This window comes from Pongo pygmaeus, chromosome 19, assembly GCF_028885625.2.
Source record: "Pongo pygmaeus isolate AG05252 chromosome 19, NHGRI_mPonPyg2-v2.0_pri, whole genome shotgun sequence".
Lineage (NCBI taxonomy): Eukaryota > Metazoa > Chordata > Mammalia > Primates > Hominidae > Pongo > Pongo pygmaeus.
The window spans coordinates 44,325,442-44,342,726 of NC_072392.2; the positions used below are offsets into that span (position 1 = coordinate 44,325,442).

The 17,285-nt window shown below is 52.8% G+C and overlaps 2 protein-coding genes across 5 annotated transcripts in view; one reads left to right on the top strand and one right to left on the bottom strand.

Annotated features, from left to right (window-relative positions):
- Positions 1-632: 632 nt before the first annotated feature.
- VTN (vitronectin) lies at positions 633-4,844 on the bottom strand. Its single transcript, XM_054458641.2, has 8 exons — positions 3,494-4,844; positions 3,283-3,402; positions 2,863-3,207; positions 2,645-2,784; positions 2,228-2,384; positions 1,876-2,028; positions 1,072-1,416; positions 633-830 (listed from the first exon to the last, which is right to left on the bottom strand). The coding sequence occupies exons 1-8, from the start codon at positions 3,555-3,557 to the stop codon at positions 718-720; spliced, it is 1,437 nt and encodes a 478-aa protein (XP_054314616.1). The 5' UTR covers positions 3,558-4,844; the 3' UTR covers positions 633-717.
- Positions 4,845-5,196: 352 nt separating this feature from the next.
- Positions 5,197-17,285, top strand: part of SARM1 (sterile alpha and TIR motif containing 1) — a 42,709-nt gene continuing 30,620 nt past the window's right edge. For all 4 annotated transcript variants that reach the window (XM_054458639.2, XM_054458636.2, XM_063656059.1 and 1 more), the window contains exons 1-2: positions 5,197-5,782; positions 14,431-15,049. In XM_054458639.2, coding sequence (XP_054314614.1) covers positions 5,313-5,782; positions 14,431-15,049 — 1,089 coding nt within the window. In that variant the 5' untranslated portion in view covers positions 5,197-5,312. The remainder of the gene's footprint in view (positions 5,783-14,430; positions 15,050-17,285) is intronic.

Consider the following 17,285-nt stretch of genomic DNA (forward strand, 5'->3'; position numbering starts at 1 on the left):
GCTTCAAACTCCTGGGCTCCTGGGCCACTTTTCCACAAGAAGTGTGTGCTTTTGAATTTCCTTTCAGTTTCTGCCCTTCACTATCTCTCCTGGTCTTGCTGCTCCCCATCCTAGACCCTAGACAGAGACCTCAAGAAAGGCTCACCCTAGGGGTGGGTTTGGGGAAGCATAGTGACTGGTTCCCCAAGTGCTCAGGAGTCAGAGCTACTATGATTTCAGATCAGGATGGACAAAAAAGCTGAGCCAGAACCCCACCACCTCTTGCCCGTTCTCTCTCCTCCAAGACCCTAGTCAACTCCAAGGGGCAAAGCAAGCCTCACCGAGGGAGGCTGGCCTGGTAACTCTGTCATCATCAGAAGGGTTCAAGTGTCTGCTTAGCTGCTGGTGGGTTGCTGGGGGCTGCTTAGCTCAAGAGGAAGGGTAGCTCTCAGGAGGCCTTCCCCAGCCCCAAACTTCGGTTCACAGAGAGGTCCTGAGCACAGAGAGGTCCTGAGCCCAACATGGGTTGGACACGGCGATGCCTTTGTCTGTCCCTTCTCTGTCCCCCTCACCAGCCCATTCTGACAGTCCAGCTTCCTCTCCTTTACCCAGGCAGGGATGTGTCCACCCCAGTCAGGACAATAGTTTTAAACTCAGGGCTAAGGGACCTTTATTGGCCTGGGGGAAGGAGATTGGAGGAGGGAGCTACAGAGGGCCCGGCCATGTGGGCTCTGACTCCTACAGATGGCCAGGAGCTGGGCAGCCCAGCCAGTACTGAGCGATAGAGCGTGGGTAGGGAGGGTCCACAGCGTCCACTCGCCGTGTGCGAAGGTTGACTCGGTAGTACTTATCTGGAAGAGAGGAAAGCAGAGGATGCGTCAGGCCCAGCCTGGCCCTGCCCACTCTTCCCTTGAGAAGAAAGTCTAGGGTCTCTCTCAGAAGGGAAAGTGAGTGAACATCCATGATGCAGCTAAGGACTTCTGGCCTGGCTTTCTGTGGTCACTACCTGCAGGCTGCATTCAGCCCTTGTGCACCAGGGACAGCAAGGAAAACCCAAGCTAGACCAGCTTCAGGGGTGGCAGCGGCTCCTACCTCCAGAGAAGAAGAAGACACTCTGGATGGGTTCACAGGTGGCAGGCACAAGCCAGTCCATCCTGTAGTCATCATAGTTGTTGGCTCCCAAGTTGCTGTCCTCACTGGAGAACAAGGACAGCCACATGGCGTGGGATGGCCGGCGGGAGTTCTGGTTGCGGCCACGGCTGTGGCCTCGGTGTGAACGGTAGCCTTTGCGGTTGCGACGCCTAAACTTTTGCTTCTTGGCCAAGGCGGGGCGGGGTGCCATGCCTGAGATGTAGATGCGGCCAGCCATGGCTGCGTCCACTTGCCCTGGCACACCGTGCCAGTCCCGGCTAATGAACTGGGGCTGTCTGGTACCAGCTGTGGCAGGGAAGGGGTGAATGAGAGGTCTTGGGGGTCCCAATCTTGCCCCTTCCAGCAGGGCCATTAGAGTTCATCTGCTGCACCTTGCCCAAAGACACACGGCAGCGAATGGCAGAGCCAGGCCTTTGACTCTCAATCCAATTCCCTTCCCCCTGTGCTCTCCCTCCACCATATCACTGGTGTCTCCACCCCATCCCCCCAGGCCCCCTAAACTCCTCAGCCATAGCCCCTCCCTCTGCTGGCTGTGCTCTCGGCTGTGCTAGGCAAAGTCCAAGGTGTGGGGTCCAGGTAGAGCCGAGCTTTCCCCAAAAGGTCAACAGAAGCAAAGTCTGGCCTGAGCAAACAGACTTTGATCGATAGCTCCACAACCACAGCCCCCTCCAGCCAGCCTGGCTCTACCAATACCAAGGGGTTTCAGCCCTTTTGAGGGAGAAGCAAGACTTGCCCTCTCCATACCAGAGGTTCTGCCCCAGAAGAGAAGCTCGAAGATGTCCTCCCAGCTGTCCCGCTGCATCATGGCAAAGTGTTCAAACACAGCCGACAGGGAGCTGCCTTCACACTCCTCCTGACTGGGCTGGTGCTGGAACTGGTACTCCCAGTACTGTTTCCCTGAGAAGCGGGGTGGTGGGCATTAGGAGGGCTGGGCCAGGGCAAGACTGGAGATCCCAGAGGCTGTTGAAGTTAGGATCTCCCAGCATGAGGTGGGGGTCGGGGGTGGGCACATGCTGAGGCCTGTCTCCAGTGAAGTGTGAAAGGAATCCAAGACTGCTCCACTGCCTGCTCAGTCTCCCACCCACCCCCTGAGTACCCTTGAAGAAGTAGACCCGCTCCCGGCCACTGTAGCTATGGGCAGGGAGGGCCAAGGCTGCATCCACGTTGTCCGGGATGCCATCGAAGCCATCAGAGATATTTCGGGGGTAATCAGGGTCCAGGACGCCATCCTCAAAGCGCCAGTACTGACTACCCTAAGAGGTGGGGAAAGTGAAAAGGGGTATAGAGGCTGCTGGCTGGGCACAGAGGCAGAGTCCCTTGCCCTAAGGCAGCCTTTCCCAGGTCCAGGTTCACTGCCCAGGACCTGGAGTTTTGGGGCTGCCCTGTGCTCACAGAGCTCCCACCAGGTCCTGCAGGGCCCCGGGTCCAGCCTCCCTGTCCACCCTGTCCCTGGGAGCAATAGCTCTCAAACCCTCCCTAGATGCTTTCTACCCTGGCCCACAGCCCCTGGCACCTTGAAGAGGTAGGTCTTCCCCTGACAGTTGATGCGGGTGAAGGCGGCATCGATGGGGCCCTCGATGCCCCAGACATCTCGGATGAGCTTGGGGTACCCAGGCCTCACTGCCTTTTCATCCAGTTCATAGCAGTACTGCCCTAGAGTGGAGGAGGTGGTGTGAGAGCGGGGATGCTCCTGGGGCAGACCCCCATCCCCAACACCTGCCCTGGATTCACCTCGGAAGGCAAAGAGGGAACCGTTCTTGAGGTCAGTGAAGGCGTCGAAGGGCTTCCCACTGCACAGCTCCTCCTCTGCTGGGGGCTGAGGTCTCCCTGGATGAAGGGTCTCAGGCCTTGAGTCCATCCCCTCAGGCCTAGAGGTGCCCACCTCAGGCGCAGGGGCCTCTTCCTCAGGTTTCAGAACAGGTGCCTGCTCAGGATTCCCTTCGGGCTGGGCCTGGAAGTCAGGGGTCAGGGAGGGGCCCCCCAGCTGTTCGTGGACGGTGGCATTGTTTTTCTCCTCACCATCGTCATAGACCGAGTACTCATCCTCCGGCATAGTGAACACATCCCCACGAGTCACTGCAGAGAGTGGATGGTAGTGAGTCTCCAGCAGCAGGGGGCACCCCAGCCCACCCACCTGGGCTCTGAACACACCTTGGGGCTTGCACTCAGCCGTATAGTCTGTGCAGCAGCTCTGGTAGTAAGAGCAGAGCTCGTCACACTGGCATTTCTTGTCCGCGTTGAAGCCCTCAGTGCAGCGGCCCTTGCATGACTCTGAGGAAGGAGTGTCAGTCGGTGCCACCAAGCCCAGACCACCCTCGCCCTCCCTACATTGACTCAGATGGCCACCAACACCCCCCTGTACCTTGGTCAGCCAGAGCAACCCATGCCAGCAGGGCCAGTATGAGAAGGGGTCTCAGGGGTGCCATGGCAGGGCTTCTAGCTCAGTGCCTGGCAAGCTGGGCTCTGGTCTCCCTGAAGTCTCTGCTCTGATGCCTGAGGAAGGGAGGGAGAGGCAGAGACAGGGAAGGAGGGCACTGGAGAAGAGAAACTGCCTTTTCTGCTGCTCTGTTTGCTCAACCTCCAGCCCATCCCCTCTGCCCCCTCCAGCGGCTGCTGCAGCAAAGGTCACATTCCCGGAACACTGGGCCTGGGAGAGCTGGAAGATAAGACCTTTGCCAAGCTCAGAATCATTAGGTCATCGGAAGGAGAATTAGCACCGTGGGTCTGGAGGGCAGAAAGAAGGCTCATTGGGCAACAGCTTTATCTCTCTGAGTCTTAGTTCATTTTCAGTAAAATAGGATTAACAAAGCCTTGCCTCATGGGGTGCTGGGAGATTACATTAACTGGAACAGACAAAATGCCCAGTAGCTGGAGCAGCCACAAATTCCTTCTCCAAACATAGCTATTGATCTATGATTGTGTTTGATCAGACACATCCCTGGCTGGGTGCTCATTTGCCATTATTTATTTAGGGCAGGAAAAAGGGAGTGGGAGGAGAGACTGTAAGCACTCTGGGGAATTTTATTTTTTAGCATAAAAGAACAAAGTTTCATTTCTGGGTTCTTCTCTTGGGTGCATCAATCTCCCCAGGCTGGAAATTTGGGTAAATATCAACCCACTGGACTGGATTTAATTTCTGAGTCTTTTCTGAGCAGGCCACTCCCTGTTCCCAGCCTCAGTCTCCCCATCTGTAAAGAATGGGCTTGTTCAACACACTTTTAGACTCTCAAGAGAAATATGATCCCTCTACCTGGAAAATGCCCACTGGCATGAAACACCTGATTTTGTGCCCAATTTCAGGTGTCCACAGAACTTCTGAAATCCTCCCATCACCTGAAAAAAGTGATCCTGAGATTTTAGCTGACTTTTTCTGTTCTGTAATCAGAGGGGACTGTGATTTTGGCCAATCTCTTCCTCATGGGCTTCAGTGGAGTCAGCTGTGGAATGGAACATCAATTCCCACCCCATAGGCATGTTGTGAGGTTTCGCTGAGAAACAGCCATAAAAGGGCCTTAAGAATTATGATGATTGTTTTAACCACTTAGTAGGGAGGGGGCACCCAGCGGTGTTGCTCCCACGTACCGATGTCACGTGGGGCGGGGAGGCGGGGCTGAGAACGGAGACCGTCCTCTCATTCTCCACCCCCTTCCTCCAAGTCCAGCCCAGGGGGAGGTGGCTGCGACTGACTGAGGGGCTAGGGAAGGCTGGCCAGGGGCGTGGGCGTGGCTGGCGACGACTTGAGGGTGGGGCTGCGCAGGAGGCTGGAGGAGCCCCGCGGGACCCAGAGGCGGGGCGTCGGCCCCGGGACCGCTGCGGCTCCGGGGCGTGGCTGCTGCCGAGCATCTCCCAGCTCAGCCGAGCCCCTGCCCAGGCCACGCTTTGTTCCAGCCGCCGCCTCCTCTACCCTCCGGCGTCCGGAGCCATCCCTCGCCTCCTCGCTCTCTCCTTTCCCCCGCTCCCTGCATCTGGGCCTGCATCACCTTTGCCAACCGCTCCCCCGATCCTGCCGACACTCCTCCCCCAAACTTCTGACCGGCACCCTTGCCTGGTACCCTTATCTCCATTCCTCCCCCTCCATCTTCTTTCCCCGACCCCTCTCGGGTCCCTCTTTTCCCAAAACCGGGGTCTCTCCGCGTGGCCCCCGCCTCCAGGCCGGGGATGTCCCCCGCGGCCCCGCGCCCATGGTCCTGACGCTGCTCCTCTCCGCCTACAAGCTGTGTCGCTTCTTCGCCATGTCGGGCCCACGGCCGGGCGCCGAGCGGCTGGCGGTGCCTGGGCCGGATGGGGGCGGTGGCACGGGCCCATGGTGGGCTGCGGGTGGCCGCGGGCCCCGCGAAGTGTCGCCGGGGGCAGGCACCGAGGTGCAGGACGCCCTGGAGCGCGCGCTGCCGGAGCTGCAGCAGGCCTTGTCCGCGCTGAAGCAGGCGGGCGGCGCGCGGGCCGTGGGCGCCGGCCTGGCCGAGGTCTTCCAACTGGTGGAGGAGGCCTGGCTGCTGCCGGCCGTGGGCCGCGAGGTAGCCCAGGGTCTGTGCGACGCCATCCGCCTGGATGGCGGCCTCGACCTGCTGTTGCGGCTGCTGCAGGCGCCGGAGTTGGAGACGCGTGTGCAGGCCGCGCGCCTGTTGGAGCAGATCCTGGTGGCTGAGAACCGGTGAGCGCGCCAGGCTGGGGTTGGGAGAGCGCCGCGTGGTGTGGACAGTTAAGCGCCTGCGTTCCCGTGTGCCTCGCGCCGTGCCTTTGCCTCCCTCACCTCTCTGCCTGCCTGCACTACATCTCTGTTAGGGATCAGCCTGTCTGTTTCACAGATAAGGAAACTGAGGCTTGGGAAAGTTTAGTGACTTGCTCAGTGGGTCACAGTGAACTAAGATTTGCTCCCAGGGCTAGTGGGGTGAGGAATGGAGTTACAGGACAGGAGTCCGTCCCTGGCTCTATGGATGGAGATGGCATCCTATTGCCAATTCTCCCTCTGCCCCGCCCCCAAGCCCACAGCTCTCCTTCCCACCGGCTCGGGTTCCCTTCTATGACACCTTCTCTCGCCATCATCCCGTCCCCCTCCCAATGAGAGAAGAAGGGAAACACAATGCTCAGAAAAGAGGGAGGGAGACCTCTCCTTTCCCTCCTTCCCAGGCTGTAAGGCGTGCTGGCCTGAAGCTGCTTACTCCCTTCTTGCCGCCCCAATCCAGCTTCTGCTCCATCCTTCATTCTGGTTCTTGCAACAGGCCAGACATGATCTCATTCTGCAGCTGCTGATGGGAAACAGTTTTCTGCTGGGAGGCATGGGTGGGGGAAGAGGACACCGGGGTGCAGAGCCCGGCAGGGACCAGGCAGAGTGTGTGTTCTCTCCCTTCACCCCACTTAGCACCAAAATGCCGCAAGAGGATCAAACAGAGGCCTGGTTGCCACTCTTGCATGTCTCTTGGGATCTCTCCGGGAGTATGAAGACCTCCAAGGACTCACTTTCCCTCCCTTCTGATGCCAGAGCAGACCAAGCTGTCACACTCCAGTCTCATGCTGAAGCCTCCAGCTTCTCAAGCTTAGAAGAGTTTTTGGAAGAGTCACTTTCAGCTCATGCAGCTCTCACAAGTGTGAAGGGAGTGGGTTGGGGGTGTTTTCCTTGCCACTTTCGAAAAGAAAAAAATTACCTTGTGATTGGTGGAAAGATACAACTGTCAAAAATGCATGAATGAAGCAATTTAGGTTGGGAGACCAAGATAGGGTTCTGCTTATTTGGCAAGCCATTAACCTCCCATCTGACATCCGTTGCCATGGTGGGGATAGGCCGTGAATTTGGAGGAGGTAGCAAATAAAATATGTGCTCACTGGGTGTGGTGGGGTCAAGGCTGGTAGGTGTGCCCTGCAGGCTTGCTATGTGGAGTCAGGTAGCTATAACTACAATCCCTGGAGAGTGAGTACAGCCAGCACCCCAAGGAGAGGAGGGCTGCAAGATGCAAACAGTACTGCTATATCTCAAGGTTAAAAATGACAATTCTCACCTGGTTCAGAGTTACCGAGAGAAGAGTCACTAACCAGTGTCACTGGTCCCAAGAAACGCACGCTGGTCTCTTCAGGACCAAGGACAGAGCACAACCTGCGTGGTTGCTATCACAATACTTCCAAAGAAAGGCAGGGTCCCCGCCAGGCGCCGTGGCTCACGCCTGTAATCCCAACACTTTGGGAGGCCCAGGCGGGTGGATCACCTGAGGTCAGGAGTTCGAGACCAGCCTGACTAACATGGTGAAACCCTGTCTCTACTAAAAAAAATACAAAAATTAGGTGGGCATGGTGGCGGGCATCTGTAATCCCAGCTACTGGGGAGACTGAGGTGGAAGAAATACATAGAACCCGGGAGGTGGAGGTTGCAGGGAGCTGAGATTGTGCCATTGCACTCCACCCCATGCTGGGTAACAGAGCAAGACTCGTCTCAAAAAAAAAAAAAAAAAAAAAAAGGCACTGTCTGTAATCCTAGCACTTTGGGAGGCCAAGGCAGGCGGATCACCTGAGGTCAAGTGAAACACAAAAATTAGCCGGGCATGGTGGTGGTGCGTGGTGTGTGCCTGTAATCCCAGCTACTCTGGAGGCTGAGGCAGGAGAATTGCTGGAACTCGGCAGGCAGAGGCTGCAGTGAGCTGAGATCGCGCCACTGCAATCCAGCCTTGGCAACAGAGTGAGACTCCATCTCAAAAGAAAAAAGAAGGGGAGGGTCCCTGCACCCCTTGTAGGCTGCATGAGAATGGGGCTGGAAAGAAGAGAAGGGGAGTGACACACTGCGAATTTTTTTATGAAACGTTTTTCTCCTTCACCAACCAAGCCCCCACTGCCTCATCTCAAAGAAGGCTCTTCTGGGCAAGCATGGTAGCTCATGCCTGTAATTCCAGCACTTTGGGAAGCTGAGGTGGGTGGATCACTTGAGGCCAGGAGTTCAAGACCAGCCTGGGCAACATGGCAAAAACCCATCTCTACAAAAAATATACAGATTAGCCGGACGTGATGGCATGCACCTGCAGTCTCAGCTACTCAGGAGGCTGAGGTGGGAGGATGGCTTGAGCCCAGGAGGCGGAGGTCACAATGAGCTGAGATCATGCCACTGCTTTCCAGCCTCAGCGACAGAGCCAGACCTTGTCAAAACAAAACAAAACAAACCTATTCCATCAGTGTGCCCACCCCTTTTTGCCACTTCCCTCTTGCTTTCTTCTTCTCAGGATGCTATTGCACCCATTGTCAAGGAGCCTAGGTCACAGTTTTCCTGACTTCCAACTACCAGAAGTCCAACAGAATATGGCTCTTCAAATCTGGCCCCACAACACCCAGTGAGGGCCCCGTATGACTGCTAGCCTTCTATATTCACAGTCCACCCCCTTCAGGGGATCTTAATGAAGCTATCCTCAGAGTAGTTAAATGGCTTTCCCAGGAATATTCAATGAATAAATGGAGGAGACAGGTTTTTGAAATCACAGAAAGGTGGCCGGGAGCAGTGTCTCATCCCTGTAATCTCAGCACTTTGGGAGGCCCAGGCGGGCAGATTGCCTGAGGTCAGGAGTTCGAGACCACTCTGGCCAACGTGGTGAAACCCCGTCTCTACTAAAAATACAAAAAAATTAGCCAGGCATGATGACATGCGCCTGTAATCCCAGCTACTCCAGAGGCTGAGGCAGGGGAATTGTTTGAACCAGGTAGGTGGAGGTTGCAGTGAGCCGAGATCGTGCCACTGCACTCCAGCCTGGGCAAGAGTGAGACTCCATCTTAAAAAAAAAAAAAAAAATCACGAAAGCCATTGCACATAAATTCAAAAAAGTGGAAAAGCACACAAAAGGTACACAGTTAAAAGTTATTCTCGGCCAGGCGTGGTGGCTCATGCCTGTAATCTCAGAACTTTAGGAGGCTGAGGCAGAAGGATTACTTGAGCCCAGGAGTTTGATTGAGACCAACCTGGGCAGCATAGTGAGAGCCCTGTCTCAATTTTTTAAAATTAAATTAAAAATTTTTTTAAAGTTCTTCTCAACCAGACCCCCTCTCTGGAGATAAACCACTATAACAAGTTTCTTGTATATCCTTCCAGAGACATTCTCTGCATATACAGGCATTTGCATGTATATTATATAGACATGTTTGCAATATATACACAATCTTCCCCTCCTTTGGAGCTGGGATTTGAATCCATACCTGTGTAATTCTAAAATATGTGCCCATTTCACCAGACCCACAGCCTCTCAGACCACAGAAGAACTGGGAGCTGGGTGAGTAGTTATCACAAGAGTGCAGCACAGTTCCACTCTGTAAAGGTGCCAGGTGCATAGGGAAAAGTGAGGGCTGGGGCATCAGGAGACTCAAAATAAAGTCCTGGCTCTGAATTGATATGTTCCTGAGCAAGTCCTTCCCTTCACTAGGCCTCAGGTAAGTCCTCTGAAAATGAGAGTGTTGGCTGGCTGGGGGCGGTGACTCACGCCTGTAATCTCAGCACTTTGGGAGGCCAAAGCAGGCGAATCGTTTGAGGTCAGGAGTTCGAGACCGCCTGGCCAACATGGTAAAACTCTGTCTCTACTAAAAATACCAAAAAAAAAAAAGTGAGCCAGGCATGGTGGTACATGCCTGTAATCCCAGCTACTTGGGAGGCTGAGACATGAGAATCAGTTGAACCCAGGAGGTGGAGGTTGCAGCGAGCTGAGATTGCGCCACTGCACTCCAGCCTGGGTGACAGAGTGAGATCCTGTCAAAAAAAAAAAAAAAAAAAAGAAAAGAAAAGAAAAAGAAAATAAGGGTGTTGGATTAGATCATTTCTTTCTTATCTTTTTTTGTTTTTGTTTTTTGTAGAGACAGGGTCTTTCTGTGTTGCCCAGGCTGGTCTCAAACTCCTGGACTCAAGCAATCCTACTGCCTTGGCCTCCCAAAGTACTGGAATTACAGACATGAGCCACTGCATTCAGCCAGATTAAATAATTTTCTTATTTTATTTTTCATTTTTTGAGATGGAGTCTCCCTCTATCACCCAGGCTGGAGTGCAGTGGCACGATCTTGGCTCACTGCAACCTCTGCCTCCCAGGCTCAAGTGATTCTCATGCCTCAGCCTCCCGAGTAGCTGGGATTACAGGCACCTGCTACCATGCCCAGTTAGTTTTTGCCTTTTTAATAGAGATGGAGTTTCACCATGTTGACCAGGCTGGTCTCGAACTCCTGACCTCAAGTGATCGGCCCACCTCAGCCTCCCAAAGTGTTGGGATTACAGGCGTGAGCCACCACGCCTGGCCACATTAGATATTTCTTAAGCACATCCTGGCTCTTATATTCTAGGCATTTATGTAGTCAGATGTCTAGAAACGCAAAGTGAAGGTGAAGGATCTTGAACTCCGGAGACAGGCAGATCTGGGTTCAAATCTCAGCTGTGCCTCTCAGAAGCTGTGTGACTCTGGGCATGTCATGTAACCTCTTTGAGTTTTGGTTTTCTCATTGGTAAAAGGAATAACTGGGCCAGGCGAGGTGGTTCACGCCTGTATTCCCAGCGCTTTGGGAGGCCGAAGTGGGAGGATTGTTTGAGCCCAGGAGTTTGAGACCAGCCTGGGCAATATAATGGGATCCTGTCTCTACAAAGTAAAAGAAAACAAAACAAAAAAAATCAGCCAGACATGGTGGTACATGCCTGTAGTCCCAGCTACTCAGGTGGCTGAGTTGGGAGGATGAATTTAACCTAGGTGGCCAAGGCTGCAGTGAGCTGTGAGCTTATGGCATGTTCCGGACTCAGCTAGGTTCTGCAGTGGACACAAAATCACATGCACTATGGTCACAGTGGTGCCCTTTGGGCAAGGACTCCATTGCTGGCTGGGCCTCTACCTCTTTGGCAGTAATGTCACCTGTGGAGGACATCACTTTTTTTTTTTTTTTTTTTTTTTAGACGGAGTCTCACTGTGTCACCCAGGCTGGAGAGCAGTGGTATAACCTCAGCTCACTGCAACCTCTGCCTCCTGGGTTCAAGTGATTCTCCTGTCTCAGCCTCCTGAGTGGCTGAGATTACAAGCGCACACCACTACACCTGGCTAGTTTTTGTAATTTTAGTAGAGATGGGGTTTCACCATGTTGGCCAGGCTGGTCTCGAACTCCTGACCTCAAGTGATCCTCCTGCCTCAGCCTCCCAAAGTGCTGGGATTAAAGGCATGAGCCACGGCGCCTGGCCATCTGTGGAAGACATCATTTGTGGAGGTCAGTAAGGCAGGAAGCCTGAACCTCTTCCAGGATGTGGCAACTCTCCCACCTGCTCGGCAGGCCTCCAAGTTCTCTCTGTTGGATCTGTCCTCTCCACCACAGCCAGAGGGAATTTTCTAAAACCCAAATATGGCCAGGCCACTCCCCTCCCTGATAGTTTTCAGTGGCTTCTCTTTGACATCAAGATAAAGTACAAATGCCTTGAGGTGCCTCAAAAGGCCCCCAGGTCCAATCTCTTTTCACACTCTCCCCTTGAATCTTCTGCCTCAGCCATGGAAGTGTGGGCAGCTCCCCAAGTGCACCAGCTCTCCAGCACCTCCAACTCTTTGCATACACCTGTGCCTGAAATGCAATCTCTCCTTCTCCTCCTGACTAATGCCCACACTATTCTCTTGCCCTAACTCCATAGGGAACCATTCAATATATCTAATGTGTATCTTTCTATCTGTGTTCTGCTAAAATCTTTAAATCTTTATTCTTGGTTTTGTGTGCATTTATTTTTAATGTATATAAATAGTGCTGTGTCATATAGCACATTCTATTTCTTACTTTTTCCCACTCAGTGTTGGGTTTTGTTGGGGTTTTTTTTGTTTTTTTTTTGGTTTTTTTTTGAGACAGGGTCTCGCTCTGATGCCCAGGCTGGAGTGCAGTGGCCCAATCACGACTCAGTGTAGCCTCAACCTACTGGGCTCAAACTATCATCCTGCCTCAGCCTCTCAGGTAGCTGGGACTACAGGCCTGTGCCACCATACGTGGCTAATTTTTTGATTTTATAGAGTCAGGGTTTTGCTACGTTGCCCAGGCTATGTTGTCCAGGTTCATGTTGCTGTGTTATCACCTGCTCAGTTATTTGGACCTCCCCCCAAATCCTACAGAGTAGGCACCTGCCCATGTTACCTGACTCTCCCCAAGCGTGATACTGATTGCCTCCAACTTCCTCACACTACAAATGACACTGCAGTGAACATCCTTGCCTAAGTGCTCTTGTCTATATGACAATCTCTTTGGGAGAAGTTGCCTGTATTGTTCAGCTTCTGATTTTGCCCATCTAACAGGTGTAAAGTGGTAGCTGGTTTTCTGTTTGTTTGTTTTCTGCCAGTGAACATTTTATTCAAGGTATGTGTGTGGAGAATGGTCAGGGACAAAGGAGAGTGGGAATGGCCTTTGAAATAAAATAAAATGATTTAGGTGAAGAAACTCTAGGAAAGGGTAATTTTCTCCATTTAGATCTTTTTTTTTTTTTTTTTTTTGAGACGGAGTCTTGCTCTGTCGCCCAGGCTGGAGTGCAGTGGCGCCATCTCGGCTCACTGCAAGCTCCACCTCCTGGGTTCACGCCATTCTCCTGCCTCAGCCTCCTGAGTAGCTGGGACTACAGGCACCCGCCACCACGCCTGGCTGATTTTTTGTATTTTTAGTAGGGACAGGGTTTCACCATGTTAGCCAGGATGGTCTCGATCTCCTGACCTTGTGATCCGCCCGCCTCGGCCTCCCAAAGTGCTGGGATTACAGGCGTGAGCTACCACGCCCGGCCTAGATCATATTAAGAAAGAAAATGACATATAAGGTTTCTGGTCTATGGAACTAACAAACAAGTAGACTATTAATATAATATCAGATATTAAATGCCCTGAAGACAATAAAATAAGGTAATGAGTTAGAAAGTGATGGGGAAAAGCCTTTAGATTGGATTATTGGAAGGAAGTAACATTTGAGCAGACATTGGAATGATGAACCATGAAGAGGATTTTATTGAAGAACATTTCAGGTAGCGATAGCTATTGTTTTAATTTTCATTTCTCTGATTACTAATGAGTTAGAGCATCTCTTTATCTGGTTGTTCAAATTTTGGATTTCCCCTTGTCAATTGCCTGTTTATGTCCTTTGCCCATTTTCTTTTGAATTTATTGTCTTTTTCTTCTTGATTTGAATATTTGCTGATATATTCTACATATAAACCCCTCATTGATTTTTTTTCTTTTCTTTTTATTTTTTTTCTGTCTCTCTTTTTTTTTTTCTTTTAACACAGGGTCTCACTTTGTTGTCCAGGATGGTCTCAAGTGAACCTCCCACCTTGGCCTCCATGTGCCAGGCATTGTGCCAAGCATTCTACAGGCATGAGCCACCTTGCCCAGCCTGGTTTTATATTTTCCCTTTTTGGTTTTAGACATTGCAATACCTCTGGCATTCTTTCTATTCCTCAAACATGTCAGCTCCTCTGCCCTCAGGCCTTCATCCTTGCTCCTCTCTCTGCCTGTTATGCTCCTCCCAGATATTTGCACACAGGAATTTCTTCATATTAAGCTCTTAGATGTCATCTCTTCCCACATACCCCTCCTCCAGGCACACTCCATTACATCATCCTGTTTTGCTAGCCAAGGCCCTGTCACTACGATCTGGTTCACTCATTGTTTTCTTGTCTATGTCTTCTTCCATCACCCTGAGGATAAGCTCTGGCCAGTCTCAGTTAAACCTCAGCCCGTAGGGCAGTGCCTGGCACAGGGGAGGTCCTCAGGAAACATCTGTTGAATGAATGATGTGCCCCAGTCATGGGCCATGGAGTGAGGAAAAGGCAAGGCTAAGAGTGGTGTGCTTCAAGTGACACTTCAAATTAGGACAAGTTAATATTTGTTGAGTTTTTACCATGTGCCAGGCATTGTGCCAAGCACTCTATAAGGCTTATCTCATTAGTCCTGATAATAATCCTATGAGGCAGGTATTTCTATTTTCTGTTTATGAGATAAGGAAAGCAAGGTAGATAAAGGAAGCTGACCAAAGGTCTCCTTTATCCCAGTTAGAAAACGGGCTGAGAAGAAACCAGGACCCAGGGGGATCTGCTCCTGAGCTGAGGCTCTTAGCCACCACACATACTGCCTCTCAAGGGGAGGAGGGAGGGGGAGAACGGCTGCGGCCAAAATAGAGCACCCTTAGAATCCGAGAAGTGGGGTCCTCCCAGGGGAGGTGGTGAGGGTGGGGAGCAGGGAGGGGAATGCTCTCCAGTATATGAGGCCAGCGAGGCCCAGAGAGGGTTAGTGACCAGGCCCCAAACGGGCAAGCCAAGCTCCCCAAGCTGCGGCAATTCCACTGTCCCCTTCCACTTTCACTGGGCAGAGACCGCGTGGCGCGCATTGGGCTGGGCGTGATCCTGAACCTGGCGAAGGAGCGCGAACCCGTTGAGCTGGCGCGGAGCGTGGCAGGCATCTTGGAGCACATGTTCAAGCACTCGGAGGAGACGTGCCAGAGGCTGGTGGCGGCCGGCGGCCTGGACGCGGTGCTGTATTGGTGCCGCCGCACGGACCCCGCGCTGCTGCGCCACTGCGCGCTGGCGCTGGGCAACTGCGCGCTGCACGGGGGCCAGGCGGTGCAGCGGCGCATGGTGGAGAAGCGCGCAGCCGAGTGGCTCTTCCCGCTCGCCTTCTCCAAGGAGGACGAGCTGCTTCGGCTGCACGCCTGCCTCGCAGTAGCGGTGTTGGCGTCTAACAAGGAGGTGGAGCGCGAGGTGGAGCGCTCGGGCACGCTGGCGCTGGTGGAGCCGCTTGTGGCCTCGTTGGACCCTGGCCGCTTCGCCCGCTGTCTGGTGGACGCCAGCGACACAAGCCAGGGCCGCGGGCCGGACGACCTGCAGCGCCTCGTGCCGCTGCTCGACTCTAACCGCTTGGAGGCGCAGTGCATCGGGGCTTTCTACCTCTGCGCGGAGGCTGCCATCAAGAGCCTGCAAGGCAAGACCAAGGTGGGTGCAGATGTGGAGTTAGGTGGATCAGGGGTTAGAGAGCCTTTGGGAAGGTTTCCCAGAGGAAGTCACATTCAACCGGGTCTTGAAATACACATCAGAATTAGGTGAAGCAAGACAAAGGAGAAGGGGGCCAGTCATTTTGGCGTTGAAGGCAAGACCCGAAGTTTGGACTTGGTTTTGGGGGCAAGAGGAAGACACTAAGAAGCTTTTAAGCAAGGGGACACTTAGGTTTTACAAAGATCATCCTAGCTGCTGTGTGGAAAGGGGCTTGGCAAGGGTGAGGATGGAGGCAAGGCAACCCAATAGAAGACTATGACTTGCAGGGGTGGGCGTTGGGGGAAGGGAGAGACAGGGATGCCAGTGGCAGAGAGCAGATTCAAGAGATGTTTAAGAGATGGAGTTAGCACTTGGTGGCTGGGAGAAGGAGAGGGAGGAGCTGAGGATGACTCCTGGCCCTGAACATAAGCAATGAATAAGGTGAACTGGGTGAGAGACAAGTGGAAGTGGGGAAGGGGAAGAAAGTGACTTCTGCAGGACATATGGAGTTTGAGATGCCTGAGAGATGCCCAGCTGGGGAGCTTCAGTGGGTAGTGTAGCCTTTTGAGTCTGGAGTCAAGATGGCTGTTAGGGACAGAGGCTTGGGGCTTGGGACAGGACATCAGTGTGTCAGCCAGATAACCCCCATCGGAGTTCCAAGGGGTCCTCATGTCCAGGATCTAATCTACCAGTGACCTTTGCCCACTGCTTTAACTTGCTGTGTGACCTTGAGCACCTGGCTTCCCCTCTCTAGGCCTCTATCTGGGCCTCATTTTTATCTTCTGGAAAATTCAATAAATTGGACCACAGCAGCAGTTCTTACCCTGGATGTGGGATAGTTTTAGCACCACAAGTTTGTGGATTGTACTTTTTGGAAACAGAGTTCTACTATATTGCCTAGGCTGGCATCAAACTCTCAGGCTCCAGGCAATCCTCTCTGCCTCAGCCTCCCAAGTAGCTGGGACTATAAGCACACACCCACATCGCCCAGCTGGGCTTTGTTTTTAAAATATTACAGGTTGAAAATTCTCCCTACAATGTCACTCTCTCTTCTTTGCATTTTTCTGTGGAGCCTTGGAGGTTGGTGATAGCTGGTGCACAGAGATGTGGTGCATACCCCATGGCCCACCTTGTCTCTACCCCAGCTGTCATCTGGAGGTGCTCAAAGGAGTGTATCTTACAGATGATTATCACCCATCATGTGTGTCCCTGCAGATCGAAAAGAGACTGCTGGCTGGGTGAGGTGGTTCATGCCTGTAATCCTAGCACTTTGGGAGGCCAAGGCAGGTGGATCACTTGAGGTCAGGAGTTCAAGACCAGCCTGGACAACATGGTGAAACTCTGTCTCTACTAAAAATACAAAAATTAGCTGGGCATGGTGGCAGGTACCTGTAATCCCAGCTACTCGGGAGGCTGAGGCAGAAGAATCACGTGAACCTGGGAGGCAGAGGTTGTAGTGAGCCAGAATCGCACCACTGCACTCCAGCCTGGGCTACTAAGTGAAGCCCCATCTCAAAAAAGAAAAAGAAAAAGGAGACTGCTATGTTAGGGGGGTCTCTGGGGCCTCTTTCAACATCCAGTGTTCTAGGAACTTCTGATTCTTCTCTCTGCACTCCAGAGCTGGGTCAGGGAGGACTTGCTCTATAAGGCAGGTCATTCTGCTTAGGGAGAAGGGTCTTAAAGGAAGTAGGGAGTGAGGACCCCAAGGATTGGATCTGGGCCGCAACCATGATCACCAGCCTGTCACCCCTTTCCCACCGAGGCCAAGTGAGTGCAGTTCAAAAAAGACATCTCGAGTCCCACTCTGTCCTTCATTGTGCCAGATGCAGGTTTCCAGTAGTGACTAAGACATGTCCTCAGCTTATACTCCAGTGGAAGTTGCATTGTCAACCAGTGACAGTGGCATTCAGAGTGTGGTATAAGTCCTCATTGGAGGTGTGGGCCAGGATGTGGAGGAATCAAAGCAGGCTGCACGAAGGAGGTGCTAATCAATTTGGATTCTGGTGGATGAGTAGAATTTCCGTGGAGTGGGAGGATTCCCATGAGCAGACTGGAAGAACTAAGGGTTTGGAAACATAGTGGGCCAAGACCCAGAGGTGTGAAAGCCTTGGAATGTGTGTGTGTGCGTGTGTGTGTGAAGTGTAAGTTAGTGGAAGGCGAGGTGAACTGGGAGTGATGGGCGGCTGCACTGTGCCCT